Source organism: Nansenia antarctica (assembly GCF_963989245.1).
Source record: "Nansenia antarctica genome assembly, chromosome: 15".
NCBI classification, from domain to species: domain Eukaryota; kingdom Metazoa; phylum Chordata; class Actinopteri; order Argentiniformes; family Microstomatidae; genus Nansenia; species Nansenia antarctica.
In genome coordinates this window covers 27386034-27403092 of record NC_137685.1, presented here as the reverse complement: position 1 = coordinate 27403092, position 17059 = coordinate 27386034, and the positions used below count along the sequence as shown (strand labels likewise).

The 17059-nt window shown below is 48.2% G+C and overlaps 2 protein-coding genes across 2 annotated transcripts in view; one reads left to right on the top strand and one right to left on the bottom strand.

The window, feature by feature from the left end:
* ripor3 (RIPOR family member 3) overlaps positions 1-2882 on the top strand; it is a gene marked incomplete at its 5' end in the record, with an annotated part of 32859 nt that extends 29977 nt beyond the window's left edge. Inside the window, 4 exons of the mRNA XM_080546122.1 lie at positions 230-432; positions 1216-1299; positions 2394-2484; positions 2745-2882. Coding sequence (XP_080402248.1) covers positions 230-432; positions 1216-1299; positions 2394-2484; positions 2745-2845 — 479 coding nt within the window. The 3' untranslated portion in view covers positions 2846-2882. The remainder of the gene's footprint in view (positions 1-229; positions 433-1215; positions 1300-2393; positions 2485-2744) is intronic.
* A 27-nt stretch (positions 2883-2909) lies between these two features.
* On the bottom strand, positions 2910-6295 carry blcap (bladder cancer associated protein). The gene is made up of 2 exons (XM_080545924.1): positions 6234-6295; positions 2910-5053 (listed from the first exon to the last, which is right to left on the bottom strand). The coding sequence occupies exon 2, from the start codon at positions 4843-4845 to the stop codon at positions 4582-4584; it is 264 nt and encodes an 87-aa protein (XP_080402050.1). The 5' UTR covers positions 4846-5053; positions 6234-6295; the 3' UTR covers positions 2910-4581.
* Positions 6296-17059: the final 10764 nt, after the last annotated feature.

Here is a 17059-nt window from a genome sequence, read left to right as displayed (position 1 = left end):
ATCCGACAGGCCCACACCCTGCCAACCCCACCTCAAAACCCACTTCTTGCCTTCACCAGTTAACCCTCTCCCCTTCCCATGTGTCCCCAGCATTACTACATCACTACTCGATCTTTTCAGTTTGTAAAGCGTCTTTGAGTGTCTAGAAAAGCGCTATATAAGTCTAATGTATTATTATTATTAGTAGTAGTATTATGACTATGAACGTGCTTCTCCGTGGTCCCGTCAGTGTATCTGGCGTCGTGTCTGAAGAGTCCTAAGCGGAGCAGGACGTTGAGGAAGCTGCGAGGGAGACGCATCACTGAGCTGCTGCCTCTGGGATCCACCCTGCGCCTCCTGGCCGCCCTGCAGATCGACGCCCACCACAAGGTGGCACAGGCTGCAGCCAACTGTCTCTGCAGAGCCGCGGGATGTAAAGCCTTCAGAGCCAAGGTACGGCAGGGAGGAGAAGAGTATGATCAGTCCTCAGAACCAAGGTACGGCAGGGAGGAGAAGAGTATGATCAGTCTTCAGAACCATTTGATATTTTTTTATTTTATTTTATCCCTTTTTCACCCAATTTAGTATCCAATTATACCCAACCTAGTGTCCAATTATCCCCTGTCGCCTATTGCGTAGGATCGGCCGCACGCGCACCCCGTGGCCGGCAGCCCAGATGAGAGAGCCGATAGACTAGCTACCGGCCCCTCGAGCCCAACACTGTTATTCTGGCACCAGACGGGGGCGGTGTTGCGCGACGGATCCTTATCCAGAAATAGCCTATACCACCCTCGGGAGCGGCCGTCCAATATGCTGCTCCCCGTGGGCCCCGGCCATATCCGGGTCTGGCGAGACCGGGTTTCGATCCCAGTCCCCAGTGGGCAGCTTGCACCAGAGGCATATACATGTGATATTTATGTTATTTATCTGAGCTGCCGTTTCATGCTGATGAGAGGCGTGTCCTCTGGCTTTAGGTTTCCCAGGCCGAGTTTAAATCTACTCCTGGACTAAAAAGAAGATCTAGGGGACGGGAAACCGTCCCTGAATACACAGTGACTTCTGATTTATTACAGTCTTGTTTACAAAATGCAATGTGTTTTGGGATTTCAAAGACTACTCCTAGACTACGATTCACTGCAAAACGTATTTCTATTTCCCCATTGTGGATGATAATGGTTTTCTACTACTACTAAAGACAGATGCTACAAGATGTGCTTTGTTTCCTTATCATGCCAGGCGATCATCTATTACACGGAGGCACTGAGGGAGAGTGATGTCCAGGTCCAACAAGCCGCCTGTCTTGCCCTGAAGTGTCTCAGGGTGGGTAGTGTGTGTGTGAGCCCACTGTACGATCTGATTGCCTGTAAACTCCCTGAATCCCGAACCAAGCCCCTGCCCCAACTACCCTAGAAACCAGATGTGAGGAGAGGCAGTATGCTGGCCTATCAGAGGGAGAAGTGGTGCTACTTATCATTTAGACTCAAACCTCTCAGATCGACACAAGTGTCTAGGGCATCGCCCATACTAGGGGCCAATTTGGACTTCAGGGTGTACCTCCATGCCACAGTGAGAATCAAACACAAAGCTTAGTGTACACAGATGAATTTCCCTCCATCAGTCTCTCCACTCATTATACTCAATAACTCAACATTATTGTGGTACAAAACCTTGGCAGATTATGAACCGATGCTATAATCCTGTTAGTTTGTTTTAGCCTTGTGGTTTTCTCTCCTATAGCTGTATTTCACTGGGATTCTTCTGTGGCATATTTGAGGCAGCCACCCCCCAAATGGCAGCCATTTCAAATTCAAAATAAGATACTGGCCAAAGATGAGCTGTGCATGGATTACAGATGTCGTACTGTGAAATGTTTTGGGGCTTGGATTATGTGTAAAGTAGATGATGTTTCGATTATGAGATAATGTCTCGAGGAGGTAGTAACCCGGAGGCTTGACTGATGTGACAAACGTTAACATGCTAATATTACAGGGTTCCGACAAGTTTCAACAAGTCAAGTTTAAGACCTTTTTAGACCTTTTTTTAGACCTCTTTAAATATAATTTTTGACCTATTCGCGACACCATATGATAGCTTTTTGTCATCCTCGAGGTGATGAAATTAGGGATTTCACTGCCATACAGACAAAAAAGTTTGAGGGATAATGAATATAAAATAAATAAGTCCCATAATTACTCAAAAGTAAATTTTCATTTCCGTGTATATAGATGTGGTCGGACTGATTTCCTTGCAGGACAAGCTTATCTAATTTGTAATACCTAGCACCTCATTTTTTAGACCTAATAACTGAAATGTAAAACCTTTTTAGGCCTTATAAATCGCATTGCCGGATTTTAGACTTTTAAGACCAGCGCGGGAACCGTGTGCTATGACCTTTGAACCCCTTTATTGGGCAGGCGACAGAGAGCGTTGACCAGGTGGCGGAGTTGTGGAGATCATTAGATGAGGATCTACGCAGCGCAGCAAGAGAGACGGTGCTGTCCTTCGGTAACCATTCAGTTTATACTTCCATAAACCACTTCCATTTATTTACATGAAACTGCATTGTAATTATTGACCTGGCAGGTTAGACAAACAAACTTATATGTGATCAAACTGCTAGGTGTCTCCAGCTGGTACATCATTTAGCTGTATTCTAATTCTAATTTAAAGCAGAACAAGAGTAATGTTCCTCTCCAGTCATGTTCTTGGTAGGCTTTGTCTCACATAGACAAATAACAGACAGAATGCTTTCTCTTTTCTTTTAGGTAAAAAGGGCCACGTTGCATTTCAGAGAATGGATAAGATTTACTGTGAGCTGCAAGAGGAAGCATATCAGAACTTGGACACTGAGATCACAATACTATAGAGGTGGAAGCCGTATGGATGTACCCCCTCTCCTGGCAGCTCTACCAAACTGCATTGGCTGGATCAGAGCCAAAAGGACACAGTCAAACATACCGACCGGACTATCGGTCTTCCTCATGTAGAGGCATGACATTGTGCCATACCCAAATGTCTTAGGAACAGACTATATTTAATCTTTAAGTGCTCTTTATGATATGAAACATTTATGGATATATATTTATGAATTCATCTTATTCTATGTTGCCAATATCAATATGAAATGTACACAACACATTTAGTTGAAGTAAATACATGTATAGAATATTGTGTACAACCAGCCTTTTCGCACTAAAATACATTTCGCATGTGACCCGAAATGTCCAGGAAGTAGGGCAGCGGTGAATCATTCCGTCGTACACAGGTTAGATACAGTGAATAACTTAAAACAAAGGTGTGAAAGCTGAAAAATGCTATTTAATATCCAGGCTGATGATCTAATCTCTTTTAATGGAAAAAGGTGTCATTAACCAGCTACAGCAGCCAAACAGAACACAGAGTAGAAGATAAACATACAATGAAACCAACAAGTTACTGGTATGTTCAAGGTATTTCCAAAAGCAGACTGGGCAGAATACTGTGAACATTTTTGAAGGGCCCAGTAGTTCAAATGGTGACCTTTCCCAGTGGGACATGACACCGGGTGAGTTAAAAATAACCCAAAACCTTTTGATCAAAAGCTCATTAACGAGCTGGAGCTGGGGGATTTCTTACAGCCTGTTGCAACATGAAAACCAATGTTCACCTCAGATACAAATACCCTCCAGTCCAGACGGTACACTGTTATTAAAAAAATAAATTAACATTTCGATGACTTTCAGAAAACCTTCTCCAAACAATCACATTCTCTCATTTATCAAACTGTGAACAGGCCCTGAAAATAACCCTGTTATTAGTATTGTTTATTTCTAGCGAATAAAGACTTTTGGTCTTGCTGAACAGCAAGGAGGATGTAAAGACTTAGACACACAGTGTGTGAGGGATGAACATGGGATAACACCTGTGGTTCGACGTGAAATCCCTACAGAGAGTGAGTACAGAGAAAACACATAAGGCCAGGGCATCATGCTCAGTGTGAGAACAACTTAAACACCTTCAGAGGATGAACTTTATTAAATTAAAAGCAGTGACAGCAGTGGAGCACTGCTGTGGAAGGTGCCAACGTTACAGGTTCAACAACACTCTTCTGCTGTGGAAATCCACAAAGAACTCAAACAGGTATACAGTAGATTCACCTTCGCCTTTCTGCTACCTTAACACAAAAATACTGATAAGTCAGCATTTTTACAACAACACCAAGCGATACTATCACTCACATACACACACACACACAGTCACACACATTATATTTTCTACCTTTTGGAAACTTTCAGCATTCTGTAATTAAAATATATGTGTATTAACACGACATATGAAAAACTCTAAAGGCAACCCATGCAAATGTTTCGATCCGATGAGTCCAGGGTAGTGTGTGTGGGGGGGGGGTGGGTACCATTCACGCAAAACCAAGAGACAAGAGGAGGGCTTGGGCGAAGTAGTGAAGGTGATGAGGTGGGAAGGGTAGGGGAGGCCAGTGGTGGCAGAGACTAGGTTTCTCAGCATCTCACACAAGTCTCTGGTTCGGGTGAGGGGTCTTATTGACAGCCGTGACAGACTGTCCAGGGTCTGTGTGCTCCTCGTGTAGTGTAGGGGGGGCAACGCTTAGGTTCCCACAATACTGGGGTCGTGTGCTGAGTCTGGCAGCGTCGAGTCGTGGCAATGGTACAGGAAGCAGTTCCCCCAGCAGCTGTAGCAGATGAGGACCAGTGCCGCCAGGAACACTAAGGCACAGATGGTACATGGCTTCCTCTCCAGAAGGAAGCTGAGCAGGTAGAAGCCCATGAACATGGAGTGGTTGAACCACAAGGCCGGGTTCAGGGGTTTGGGGATGAGGAGGACAGGGAGTAACCACTGCAGGCAGTACATTGTCTCTGAGGAGGTGGGTGGTAAGCACACCAAGCTCGGTCACGTGGCCAAAGGGCTGGGTGGAATGACACACACATACACACACACAGACAAACACACACACACACACACACAGACACACACACACACAGACAGACAGGCAGGGGAATCCTAACCACCGCTGCAGCGACGTGGAAGCGGGTTGTGGTTTGTTACCATCAGGTCAGGCCTGAAAGGACAGAAGGGATCAAATAAAAGGTGAGACTTGGTACCTCAGTAAGGCCTAATGATGCACACCATAAACCCAACTTGCATTTTGCTGAAAGGCCATCCTAAACCAACTAGCTAGTGGTGTATTTAAAACAGCAAAACCATTCTCCCAGCCAACTCCTGTGTGTAGTCCAGACAGCTGGTAGCGCATGGCAACAACAACGGAAAGGTTGTGGGTTCGAGTTTCACTGCCGGGGTTCATAAACCTACACAAGAAATAACTAACATACTGAAGTCTGAGTCGCTTTTGATTAAAAAGAAAAACGTATACTAAATTGAATATAACGCTTTCTACTCTGAGAGCAGGTAGGTAGCTGGGTTAGTCTGAGAGCAGGCAGGTAGCTGGGTTAGTCTGAGAGCAGGCAGGTAGCTGGGTTAGTGAGAGCAGGCAGGTAGCTGGGTTAGTCTGAGAGCAGGCAGGTAGCTGGGTTAGTGAGAGCAGGCAGGTAGCTGGGTTAGTGAGAGCAGGCAGGTAGCTGGGTTAGTGAGAGCAGGCAGGTAGCTGGGTTAGTGAGAGCAGGCAGGTAGCTGGGTTAGTGAGAGCAGGCAGGTAGCTGGGTTAGTGAGAGCAGGCAGGTAGCTGGGTTAGTGAGAGCAGGCAGGTAGCTGGGTTAGTGAGAGCAGGTAGGTAGCTGGGTTAGTGAGAGCAGGCAGGTAGCTGGGTTAGTCTGAGAGCAGGTAGGTAGCTGGGTTAGTGAGAGCAGGCAGGTAGCTGGGTTAGTGAGAGCAGGCAGGTAGCTGGGTTAGTGAGACAGCCAGGCATTTAGAACTAAGCTAGCATTTTAGCTAGCTTAGCCAGGCTAGTGCTAGTGGCCGACCTAGCCCACTAGCCACTATTAGAAAACAAAGTTAGCTAGCATTTCATCAAACAGTGGCAACAATCGTGTTAACACAGAGTACTGTTTTCACAACGCAGTAACAAGCCTGTTAGCTGATCAACTGTCCTGGCTAGCTTAGCTTAGCTGGTTAGCCTGGCTGGTGACGTCACAGTCCGTTAGCTTAGCATGTAGCTAGTGAACACGTCTGAGGACCCTGCTAACTAAGCCAGGGGTTTGTAACGATACGAACAGAGATATTTCATACATTAATGTGTGTTTGCTCATATTATAATATCATTAATACAGTTGGGTTAATCTGACCTGCCATGTTCCGGGTTCTGCTCGAGACGCCATTCTGCCCAAACGACTGCGTAGCTTCAGCATGAAGGACCCCGAATGTGTTGCGCCTGAATTTAAACTGTACTGCAGAATGAATTAAAAGCACGAACTTTTAATACATGTATAGTCTGATATTGTCAATGTTGTATCACGCAACTAATTGGCTCCTTGATACACTGTGGATTAATTAAAAGTTATTTTCCGGCTTTATTCTAAACACCCTTACTTAAAAGCCCCAAATGCTGTCAAAAGAGTCGCCTGCCAGCAGAGGCAGTGTGAGCCTATCCGCATCTTTGCCAAATCGATTTGATGTAAACATAACCACTTGCTTTGTAAAAAGAAATATAAAATAATAGGCCTAATACAAAAAAATAAAAATAAAAATAATAATATGAATAATACAAAATAAGTCTTAATAAAATTAAGATTTAACTTATTTGTTTAATAAAATATCTGTGATGTTATGTTTACAGATGTACACTAATTTTAGAACACAATAGGCCTACTCTACAATAATCCAATAAACAACCTAAATGAATACAACCTACTACCCTTTAGATTTCTTGTTTTATATGATTATCTTCCATTATGGTTTAATTGTCATTTGATCTTGCACTCCCTAACACAACTAACAACAACAACAATTGGCAATGTAGTGAATAATGTCAGTGAATAATGTCAGTGAAAGGAGCTCAGAGGAGGCAATTGTATAAATGATGCATATCTTTGGGATGATGCCCCAGTTTCCATGGCAATCCCACCATGTCACTCCTTGACACTCCTCACTCCCTGAATCCTAATAAATGCAACAATTAAATGGTATCAGAATAGAGAAGTCCGAGGATATGCCTATCATATCTAAGGTGTGAATTGTTCATCACCTTTCGGGTAAGTAAGGCAAGGGAGGATACAACAATACGTGTTGTTGTTGCGACAGGTTATAGCTCTACAAGCATTAGGCCTAGATGAGGCGAAGGACAACACCAACTTTTATTCCATTGAATCCATTTGTTGTATTGGTCTCCATACTTAAGGTCCAACACTTCAGGAAAATCGCCGGTGGATGTGATGCACAGGTCACTACGATCAGCCACCCTGAAAGTCGCCTGTTTAATGACAGAATTGCAATCAACAATATTGGATTGAAGTTGATTAGGCCTTCTTTCGTCCCATTCTGACCTTGGTTAAATGCTAAGTGCTGTTAAAACACATCCGAGGTGGTCTTTAACAATTCATAGCTGGCACAAATGGTAAACCTAGATTTTGCCTCAAAAAGGTCTAGGGGAGGACGGGGTTGGTCGTCACACTTTTTACTGTTATTTGAATCCCTCACAAACTGTATCCTTTATAAATTCCATTTCCCGTGTAAAGGAAGTCTGAAGTGTCAGGTAGTAATGGAGTGCCCTTACTCTCCTTAAGATTATTCTGTTCAGAAGATGTGGACCGTCAAATACGTGTTGTGCACTTGTGACAACCATCCCCATTGTGGGGTTGGTTGTCACACACTATGGGGTTGGTTGTCCCTATGTTATTTTAATGTATTTTTTTTTTTTAAAGATGAACATTTTCAGAACTGAATTTAAAAGTTTAATTTCAGTGAAATACATCACTTAACATCAACTTAACACATATTAACACATCTTAACATAACACCAACATTTTTTTATTTTTTTTTCTTTAGGCCTATAACTATGGAGAGTGGATCGTGCCACATTCAAATGCAATACACACATCGGAATGCAATACACACATCGGAATGCAATACACGTGTAACACTAAATACAATGCAAAAATACGGCATATTTGTGCCAAAATAAAATCAATGTGTATTACATTTGAGCGCAGCGTATTACATTTGGTCATGACTGTATTCCATTGAGCCTGGTCTCTGACAGGGACATATTGCAGGTGGAAAAAGCGCTAAGCACTGAACTGAGTAGAATCTGCATCTGGCTAGCTGACAATAAACTATCAATACACCTAGGTAAAACTGAAACCATCCTATACGGATCCCCATCTAAACTCAGAAAGGCTGAACATTTTAAAATAAAAGTGGGTAACATTAATATCACAAGAAAAGAGGATATTACATACCTGGGCTCCATCTTAGAGGCAAATCTTTCCGGAGATAAAATGGCAGCAAAAGTAATCAAAAAAGTGAACCATAGAACTAGATTCTTGTACAGGATATCCTCACTTGTCAGTAAAAACACACTGAGGACCCTATCAGGAGCTCTCATTCAATGTCACTTCGACTATGCCGTAACATCATGGTACTATAGAACCACAAAGGCCCATAAAACAAGACTCCAGACAGCCCAAAATAAACTGGTTAGGCTTCTGCTAGGCCTCAACCCTAGGACACATCTAACCGCTGCTCATTTTTTGAGCCTTGATTGGCTACGAGTAGTTGACAGAGTGCAGCAGCTTGCACTGGGCCTGGTCTTCAAGATACGCTACACCACAAAGACACCCAAGTACCTGTCAACATACTTCCAAAAAGTGAACAACGTCCACACATACAACACCAGAGGAAGCTCCACGAACCACGTTCAACCGCGTTGCACCACAAACAAGGGGTTAAACTCGTTTGCAAACTATGCAGTAAAAATGTGGAACGCCCTTCCTATAATCTTAAAGGAGTGCAAAACACTGCCCACCTTCAAAACCACTCTCAAAAAACATTTACAGGAGGCTGCAATCCGTAACTGGACCCTCTAAATCAAAAATCAGATTAAAAGACCCGAACTACCCACTGTACATACTTTGTGTTTTGTCCCCCGCCCCCACCTGTAGTGTATGTCCCCACCTGTCCTACCCGCTGTACATACCTGATGTTTTGTTGTATTGTATATCTAGTATTGTTCTTCCCATGATGGATGTATTTTTATCTTGTAGATAGTAATAGTTATTTGTCTGTATTATCTTGTAGATAGTACTAGTTTTTTTTCTTCTTTCCTGTCTGTCTTACATGTAACGATGAATTGAAAATCAAGGACCCCAATTGAAATAAGCCAGTGGCTTTCTTGGGTTTTATCCTATTAGTTGACCTTGTATGCAATATGTACTTTCATGTACCTACTTCTGCAAATCTTCTAATAAAGTTTTCAATCAATAATAAAAAAGCATGTGTATTACATTTGGTCACGAGTGCAATTCCATTGAGCATGTGTATTACATTTGAGCGCAGCGTATTACATTTGGTCATGAGTGTATTCCATTCGAGTGTCGGTGTACTCATTTGCATTGCTTTTCGATATCCGGTGTAATTTGCATTGTATTGCATTCGAGTGTTGGGTACTAATTTGAATTGCTTTTCGATATCCGATGTAATTTGCATTGTATTACATTCCGATGTAGGTACCATATTTTCTTTCCGGTTCCGGCCATAGGTTTTGCCCTTTCCGGCCATAGGTTTTGCCCTTTCCGGCCATAGGTAGCGCTATGATTCGCTATGATTCGCGATGCCAACGATGACGACGAAGACCCGTTAGTAGATCTGAAACTGTGTGTGTGTGTGTGTGTGTGTGTGTGTGTGTGTGTGTGTGTGTTTCGCGCGCCCGCGCGTGTGACCAATGTGTCACAGTGTGTGTGTTCAAGTGGTATCTTTGTAATCATGACAAGGTAGACATTTCTACACATCTCTGCATTCTCTGTGCCATTATGCTTGTTAATCATTTTAATTCGTTAGAGTAAACTAATAGGTATGAAATGAAAAAAAGATTAATTACCTTTAGCTATGGTTAATGTAATAGGGTCAACCATTACATATCTTCTCCTATTATCTTTTATCACTTTCTCTTCAGAGAATGGTAGAGATGTATTAATTACTATGGCCACACCCCTCTTCTTACCATATGCCATCTCCCCCATCCCGGCCCCCCCCGCCCCCCCCTGGACATGCATACAACCTCCCCTACCCCTACCCATCTCCCCTAACCCTGCCACCCCCCTGATATGCATACAGCCTCCCCTACCCCTAACCACCTCCCCTGTCCCTACCATTGTCCTGAAATGGCCTGTCTGGTCAGATAGTTATTTTATACACACTACTTGGTCAGAAAAGTACTGTGGTTTCTGTGCCCCCCTCGTTAATCCTTCAAGCAGTAAACATCGTTGTGCATGTGAGCGCATTTGGACAGCATACATGAGGGTACATCAGGGCAAGCTGCCATTTGAATCTAAACAGTGGCAATGTTACAGACAGTTCTATTAACATCTACACAGTGGCTATGTGAAACTAAACAGTAATCACTAATGCCACATCTAAATGAAAGTAGTATACACTAATACTGTTAATATTACATACAGTACATTCGTAAGTGTATTCAGACCTGTCAGGACCAGAGGGCGGAACCCAGAAGCAGACAACGGAGAACAGGTAGTACAACAATAATAGTGATTTATTGTAAGGGTTGGGGTGTCAGGGGAAGCAGGCTGGAGGTAGGTAGAACAGGCAGGGGGTCAGGCAGGCAGGTAGTCAGACAGGCAGGGGGTCAGGCAGGCGGAGTGGTCGGCAGACAGGCAGGGGGTCAAGCAGGTGGAGTGGTCGGCAGACAGGCTGGGGGTCAGGCAGGCGGAGTGGTCGGCAGACAGGCAGGGGGTCAAGCAGGTGGAGTGGTCGGCAGACAGGCTGGGGGTCAGACAGGCGGAGTGACTAGAAAAGTCCAAATCCAGTGTCAGTTGTGGACACAGAAGCCACAAGATCATTTGAAAAATCCTGGAAGGATGTGTAGCGACCAGGTAGCTTTAACAGTTCTGAGCATGTGGCTGAAGTGGGCATCTGGACCGAGCAAACTTCAACATGAAGTACTTCTGGCAGAACACTCCACCCTACCCAGAACTTCAAAAGCTGGTTCAGTTCTTCTGATGTGGCTGCAGAAAAAAAGACACTTCACTCACAATAAGTCACACGCGTTTAACAAACTGACTATTTGACAACTGGACATCCACAGTGCTGTAAAATGTAACTACATTCCCTGAAATGTTCTGTTGAATACAATTGGACATTTCAATTTACCTGCAAGTCAGACAACAGAACATTCACGTACACAACGGTCTAGAATAAATAGCAATACAAATCGATTACTTACCTTTCTCAATATATTCCCTCAAGAACCCTGTCACACGACACCGGCATTCAAGTAGCGAGATATTGGTGGAGTAGTCGTCGTCCGAGTCTTCACTCTCTGCTGTTGGCCACACAATTCGCCCTAGAATCATCTATGAAAATAAGAAAATTTTACTCAAAATATTTGGATTATAGGACCAGTTAAAACTGTCATGTACACTTCCATAACATGGGACATAGTGAGTATACTTTACTCTTGGACATGCAAGGAGTGACAAGGCCAGGTATTGACTGGTGTGAGGCATCGAGTGCTCACTGTATTTGTAAGTGAGTTGCCAGTATGCACTGTATTGTGTAGTACTAATTTTGTTTGGATAAATAATTGACCATTCATATTTGATCAGTGTGTAATTATGATTTAATTTAATTAAAACATACTTATGAATATTATATTACATTTTTGCCAAATAATCAGTTGGTTGCAACTTCAACATTACCACTAGATGGTCACTAAAACGTACACACTGATCCATTTGATGCCTTGAATGAATTTTAATACCTCTGGGACCACATTTACGCTTGACGATCTTGGAAGAAGAACCTCCACTGCCTCCGGTCTTTCCTTTAAAAGGTGAAGGACCTGACACTCCTTCAGCCCCTTCCTCAGCTGTTTCACCTGCTCCCTTCTCCGGCCAAGGACCTACAATAATAGTTATTAGAAGAAAAATATTTATAATAGTTATTAGTGTTGTGAATCCCTCATCGGCTCCGCTCCCTCCTGCCTCGTTGGCGCTCGTTGAGCCTCATCAGGCTCAAGTGGAGACAGCTGGGTCCAGCTATCAACTCAGGAGGAGGCAGCCCTATAAGAAGCCCCAGAAACCTTCCTCCGACGCTTGATTATTTTGACCCATGTGGTTAGTTGTTTGGCTCTCCCTGTTGTCTATTCTCGTTCAAGTAGTTTCACTTCAGAGTTTTGTTTGTTTGTTATTTTGCTAACCTTAGTTGTTTTCTTTGTTGATCCTCGCTCCCCAAAGGAACCTGCCTCCCCCTGCCTAGACCCCCTGCCTGCCTATCGACTACGTCTCCTGCCTATGTCCCTGCCTGCCTAACGACCACCCCTCCTGCCTATGCCCCTGCCTGCCTGCCGCCTACTCCTCCTGCCTAACCCCCTGCCTGCCTGCCGCCTACTCCTCCTGCCTAACCCCCCCGTCTGCCTGCCTGCCGACTATTCCCCCTCTCTGCTCTGGACTGGTTAGTACACGTACATATTTCAACACTTCACTCATCTACATATCTACACCACACTAGTTTTGCACGCTAGACACTCACACCCAGACACATAGAGTACAGTCCCACTCACACCTCATTTACATTATCCAGTTCTCTGGCATCCACACATTCCCCCCACTTAGGCCCCGTTAGAGTAGGTTTATTCTTTTGTCCATCATTTTAATAAATCCTTTTATTGTTAGTTTGCCTCTTGTGTCCGTCTGTTCTGGGGTTCTGCCACACTTGACTCTTTTGCTAGTGCTACCATAACAGAATAATCAAGCCATTATGAGTCAAGGCAGCACCTCGGGGCAGACGCCCGCAGTTAAGCCCAACCCAGTTGCCCATTCAGTTGACGAGCTTGTTTCCGCCCACGCGGCCGAGCTCGCGTCCCTCCAGGCGGAGTTGAGTAAGGCTTTCCCCTCCGTTCAGGGTAACATCGCTGAGCTCCAGAAGTCGTCCACCTCCGCCTCAGCTGCTCTCGCCTCCCTTGCTGTCCAGATGGGCACTCTTGCCTCTGCGGTGGCTTCCATCCAGCTGAGGCTGAACACGCTCCCTGGAGGAGCTGCAGTCCCTGCTCCCCCTGCCGATTCACCGGGGGTTCCAGCCCCCCCAGGGCGAGCTCCCGCCCAACCCGAGCCCAACCTGGTTACCCCTCGACCCTTTGGAGGGAACTTTGATCTGGGCAGAGGGTTCCTGACCCAGTGTGAACTTTTTTTTGCTTTCCAACCGTCCAAGTATGGGTCAGAAGAGGCTAAAGTAGCCTTCGTTATGTCCCTCCTGGTGGACAAGGCTCTAGACTGGGCCATAGCCGTGGTGGGCAGAGACCCACATCTTGCCCAGGACTACGAGGCGTTCCGCCGGGAGTTTTCCTTTTTGTTTGACCACCCCTCTGACGGCGCGGACGCCGCCTCCAGGATGCTGGAACTCCGGCAAGGCTCCAGGACCGTCGCGGACTACACCCTAGAGTTCCGGATCCTCGCCGCCGACAGCGGGTGGGGAGACATAGCGCTCCTTTGCGCCTACCGGCGGGGTCTGAGTGAGGCGGTGAAGGACCTTATCGTCCGGGACCGCCCAGGCTCCCTTCAAAAACTGGTCACCTTGTCCCTACAAATGGATGAGCGCCTGCGGGAGCGCCGCCAGGAGCGCAGCCAACGCGCCGTGGGGCCCCCTCACTCGGTCCCCAGCCGCACGTCCTCTCTCCCCCGTTTTGCGGCCGCCCACTCGGCCCTGCCCCCTCGGGTTCCCATGCTCTCCCCAGCCCCGTCCACCTCTGAGTCAGCGGAGGAGCCCATGCAGGTCGGCCTGTCCCGCCTCTCTCAGGGAGAGAGAGAGCAGAGAATGCGGGGCGGGCTGTGCCTGTATTGCGGAAGACCCGGACACGTCCTCCGAACCTGCCCGGCGCGGCCAAAAGACCCGGCTCGCTAAAGGAGGGGTTTTTGGTGAGCCGTGCCTCGATCCCCCAACCCATCAAGAACCACAACCGGCTGTTCCCAGCCACCCTCTCCTGGGGTGAGGAGTCCTTTTCTGCCGGCGCCCTCATTGACTCAGGGGCCGACGAGTGCTTGATGGACATCACCCTCGCTCGTCAGGCCGGCATCCCGCTCGTTCCCCTCGACCATGCCTTGTTCCCCCAAGCCATCGACGGGAGGCCCTTAGGTAGGATCACGCATAGCACTGAATCCCTCACCCTCACCATGTCCGGTAATCACGTCGAGACGGCACGTTTTCTTGTCCTCCACGCCCCCACTGCACCCCTAGTATTAGGTAGGCCGTGGTTGGAGAGACACGATCCCCACATCTCCTGGACCACTGGACGGATTTTGGGCTGGAGCATCCCCTGTCATGCCAACTGCCTACGCTCCGCCCTCTCTCCGTCCAGCGGTCCCAGGCCCTTAGTCTCTCCCCCGGACCTCACTGGTGTCCCCTCTACGTATCTTGACCTGGCCATGGTGTTTAGTAAGGACCGCGCCCTTTCACTTCCTCCTCACCGGCCGTATGATTGTCCCATCAACCTCCTTCCCGGGGCAGCCCTTCCCAAGGGTCGTCTCTACAACCTCTCGGTCCCGGAGAAGGAGGCAATGCGCAATTATATAGCCGAGTCCCTAGCCTCGGGTGTAATTCGACCATCGTCTTCCCCCCTCGCGGCGGGCTTCTTCTTTGTGGCGAAGAAGGATGGTGGCCTGAGGCCCTGTATAGATTTTCGTAGTTTAAACACCATCACTGTTAAGAATAAATACCCACTCCCCCTTATGAGTTCCACTTTCGAGCCCCTCACTCACGCCCGGGTGTTCACTAAACTTGACCTCCGCAACGCCTACCATCTGGTTAGGGTCAAGGAGGGGGACGAGTGGAAGACCGGGTTCAACACCCACCTCGGTCACTTCGAGTACCTGGTCATGCCCTTTGGCCTGTCCAATGCCCCCGGAGTCTTCCAGGAGCTGGTCAATGACGTGCTGAGGGACATGATAAATGTTTTCGTGGTTGTTTACCTGGATGATATCCTGATCTTTTCCCCGACCATGGAGGAACACCACCAACACGTGCGCCTGGTCCTACAACGGCTCCTGGAGAATCGTCTCTTCGTCAAGGCGGAGAAATGCGTCTTCCACTCCTCCTCTGTGACGTACCTGGGTAACGTCGTGGAAGAAGGGCAAATGCGCGCCGACCCGGCTAAGATTAAGGCGGTGGCAGAGTGGCCACGACCCACCGACCGAACACAACTCCGGCGCTTCCTCGGGTTCGCCGGGTTTACCCGGCGGTTCATCAAGGGGTTTAGCCAGGTGGCGGCCCCTCTCACTGCTTGTACCTCCACTGTTCGCCCGTTCTCTTGGACCCCTGAGGCTGAGGCGGCCTTCTCCACCCTGAAGGGCCTCTTTACGACCGCGCCGGTGTTGGCCCACCCGGATCCAGCCAGGCAGTTCATCGTGGAGGTAGACGCTTCAGACACGGGCGTCGGGGCCGTTCTCACCCAGCGGTCGGAGGAGGACCAGAAGGTCCACCCGTGTGCCTACTACTCTCGCCGGTTTGACCCTGCCGAGAGGAACTACGATGTGGGCAACAAGGAGTTGCTGGCCATCCACGCTGCCCTCGGAGAGTGGAGGCACTGGCTGGAGGGGGCTAAGCTGCCGTTCCTTGTGTGGTCTGACCACAAGAACTTGACCTATATGAGGACGGCAAAAAGGCTTAACCCTAGACAGGCACGCTGGGCCCTGTTCTTCAGCCGATTCGACTTCACCCTCACCTACCGCCCGGGGTCAAAGAACGTCAGGGCGGACGCCCTCTCCCGGCTGTTCCCGGGGGAGTCCCCGGATATGCCGGTGACCCAAGACACCATCCTCCCCCCTACCCGGGTGGTAGGTGTCGTCACCTGGGCCATCGAGTCGGTGGTCAGACAGGCCCAGCGTGCCGAGCCGGACCCAGGTACCGGACCCCGGCACAGACTTTTTGTTCCCTCCACTGTCCGGCCGCAAGTGCTAGAGTGGGGGCACTCTAGTCACTTTGCCTGCCACCCTGGCTCCCACCGGACAGCGGAGTTTATCAGCCGACGTTTTTGGTGGCCCACACTCCGGGGGGACGTTAAGGAGTTTGTGGGTGCCTGCACCATCTGCTCCCGGAGTAAGGCCTCCCATCGTCCTCCTTCGGGCCTCCTATGTCCCCTCCCTATCCCCGGTCGTCCTTGGTCCCACATCGCTTTAGACTTCGTTACGGGGCTCCCCTTATCCAAGGGTAAGGACACCATCCTAACCATTGTGGACAGGTTTTCCAAGGCTGTCCACTTTGTCGCCCTTCCCAAGCTCCCCTCCGCGGCCGAGACTGCTGACCTCCTCACGCTCCATGTGGTGAGGCTTCACGGCATTCCCCACAACATTGTGTCAGACCGGGGCCTCCAGTTCATCTCCAAGGTGTGGCAGGCCTTCTGTAAGGGAATTGGGGCCTCGGTCAGCCTCACCTCTGGATACCATCCGCAGTCCAACGGACAGGCCGAGCGGACCAACCAGGCCCTGGAGGCAGCCCTGCGTTGTGTCACCACCAGCAACCCCGCCTCCTGGGCCAAGTACCTACCATGGGTGGAGTATGCCATCAACACCATGGAGAGCTCCGCCACGGGTATGTCCCCTTTTGAATGCTCCTTGGGCTATCAACCTCCTCTCTTTCCCCAACAGGAGCTGGAGGTGGCAGTCCCGTCCACCAGGGTCCACCTCCGCCGGTGTCGGCGCATCTGGAGGACCACCCGGACCGCTCTGCTGCGGGCCACTGAGCGGTCCCGTCGCTGTGCCGACCGGCGGAGGGTGCCAGCCCCGGCCTATCGTCCCGGCCAGAAGGTCTGGCTGTTGGCCCGGGACCTGCCCCTCCAGACCGCCCAGACCTCCTCCCGTAAGCTAAATCCCCGTTATGTTGGGCCCTACACTATTGACTGGATTATTAACCCTGCAGCGGTTCGATTAAACCTTCCCCCTGCTCTCAA

What these genes read in the sequence shown, in the direction of transcription:
- blcap (XM_080545924.1), bottom strand. Translation starts at nt 4,845, where the DNA reads ATGTACTGCCTGCAGTGGTTACTCCCTGTCCTCCTCATCCCCAAACCC.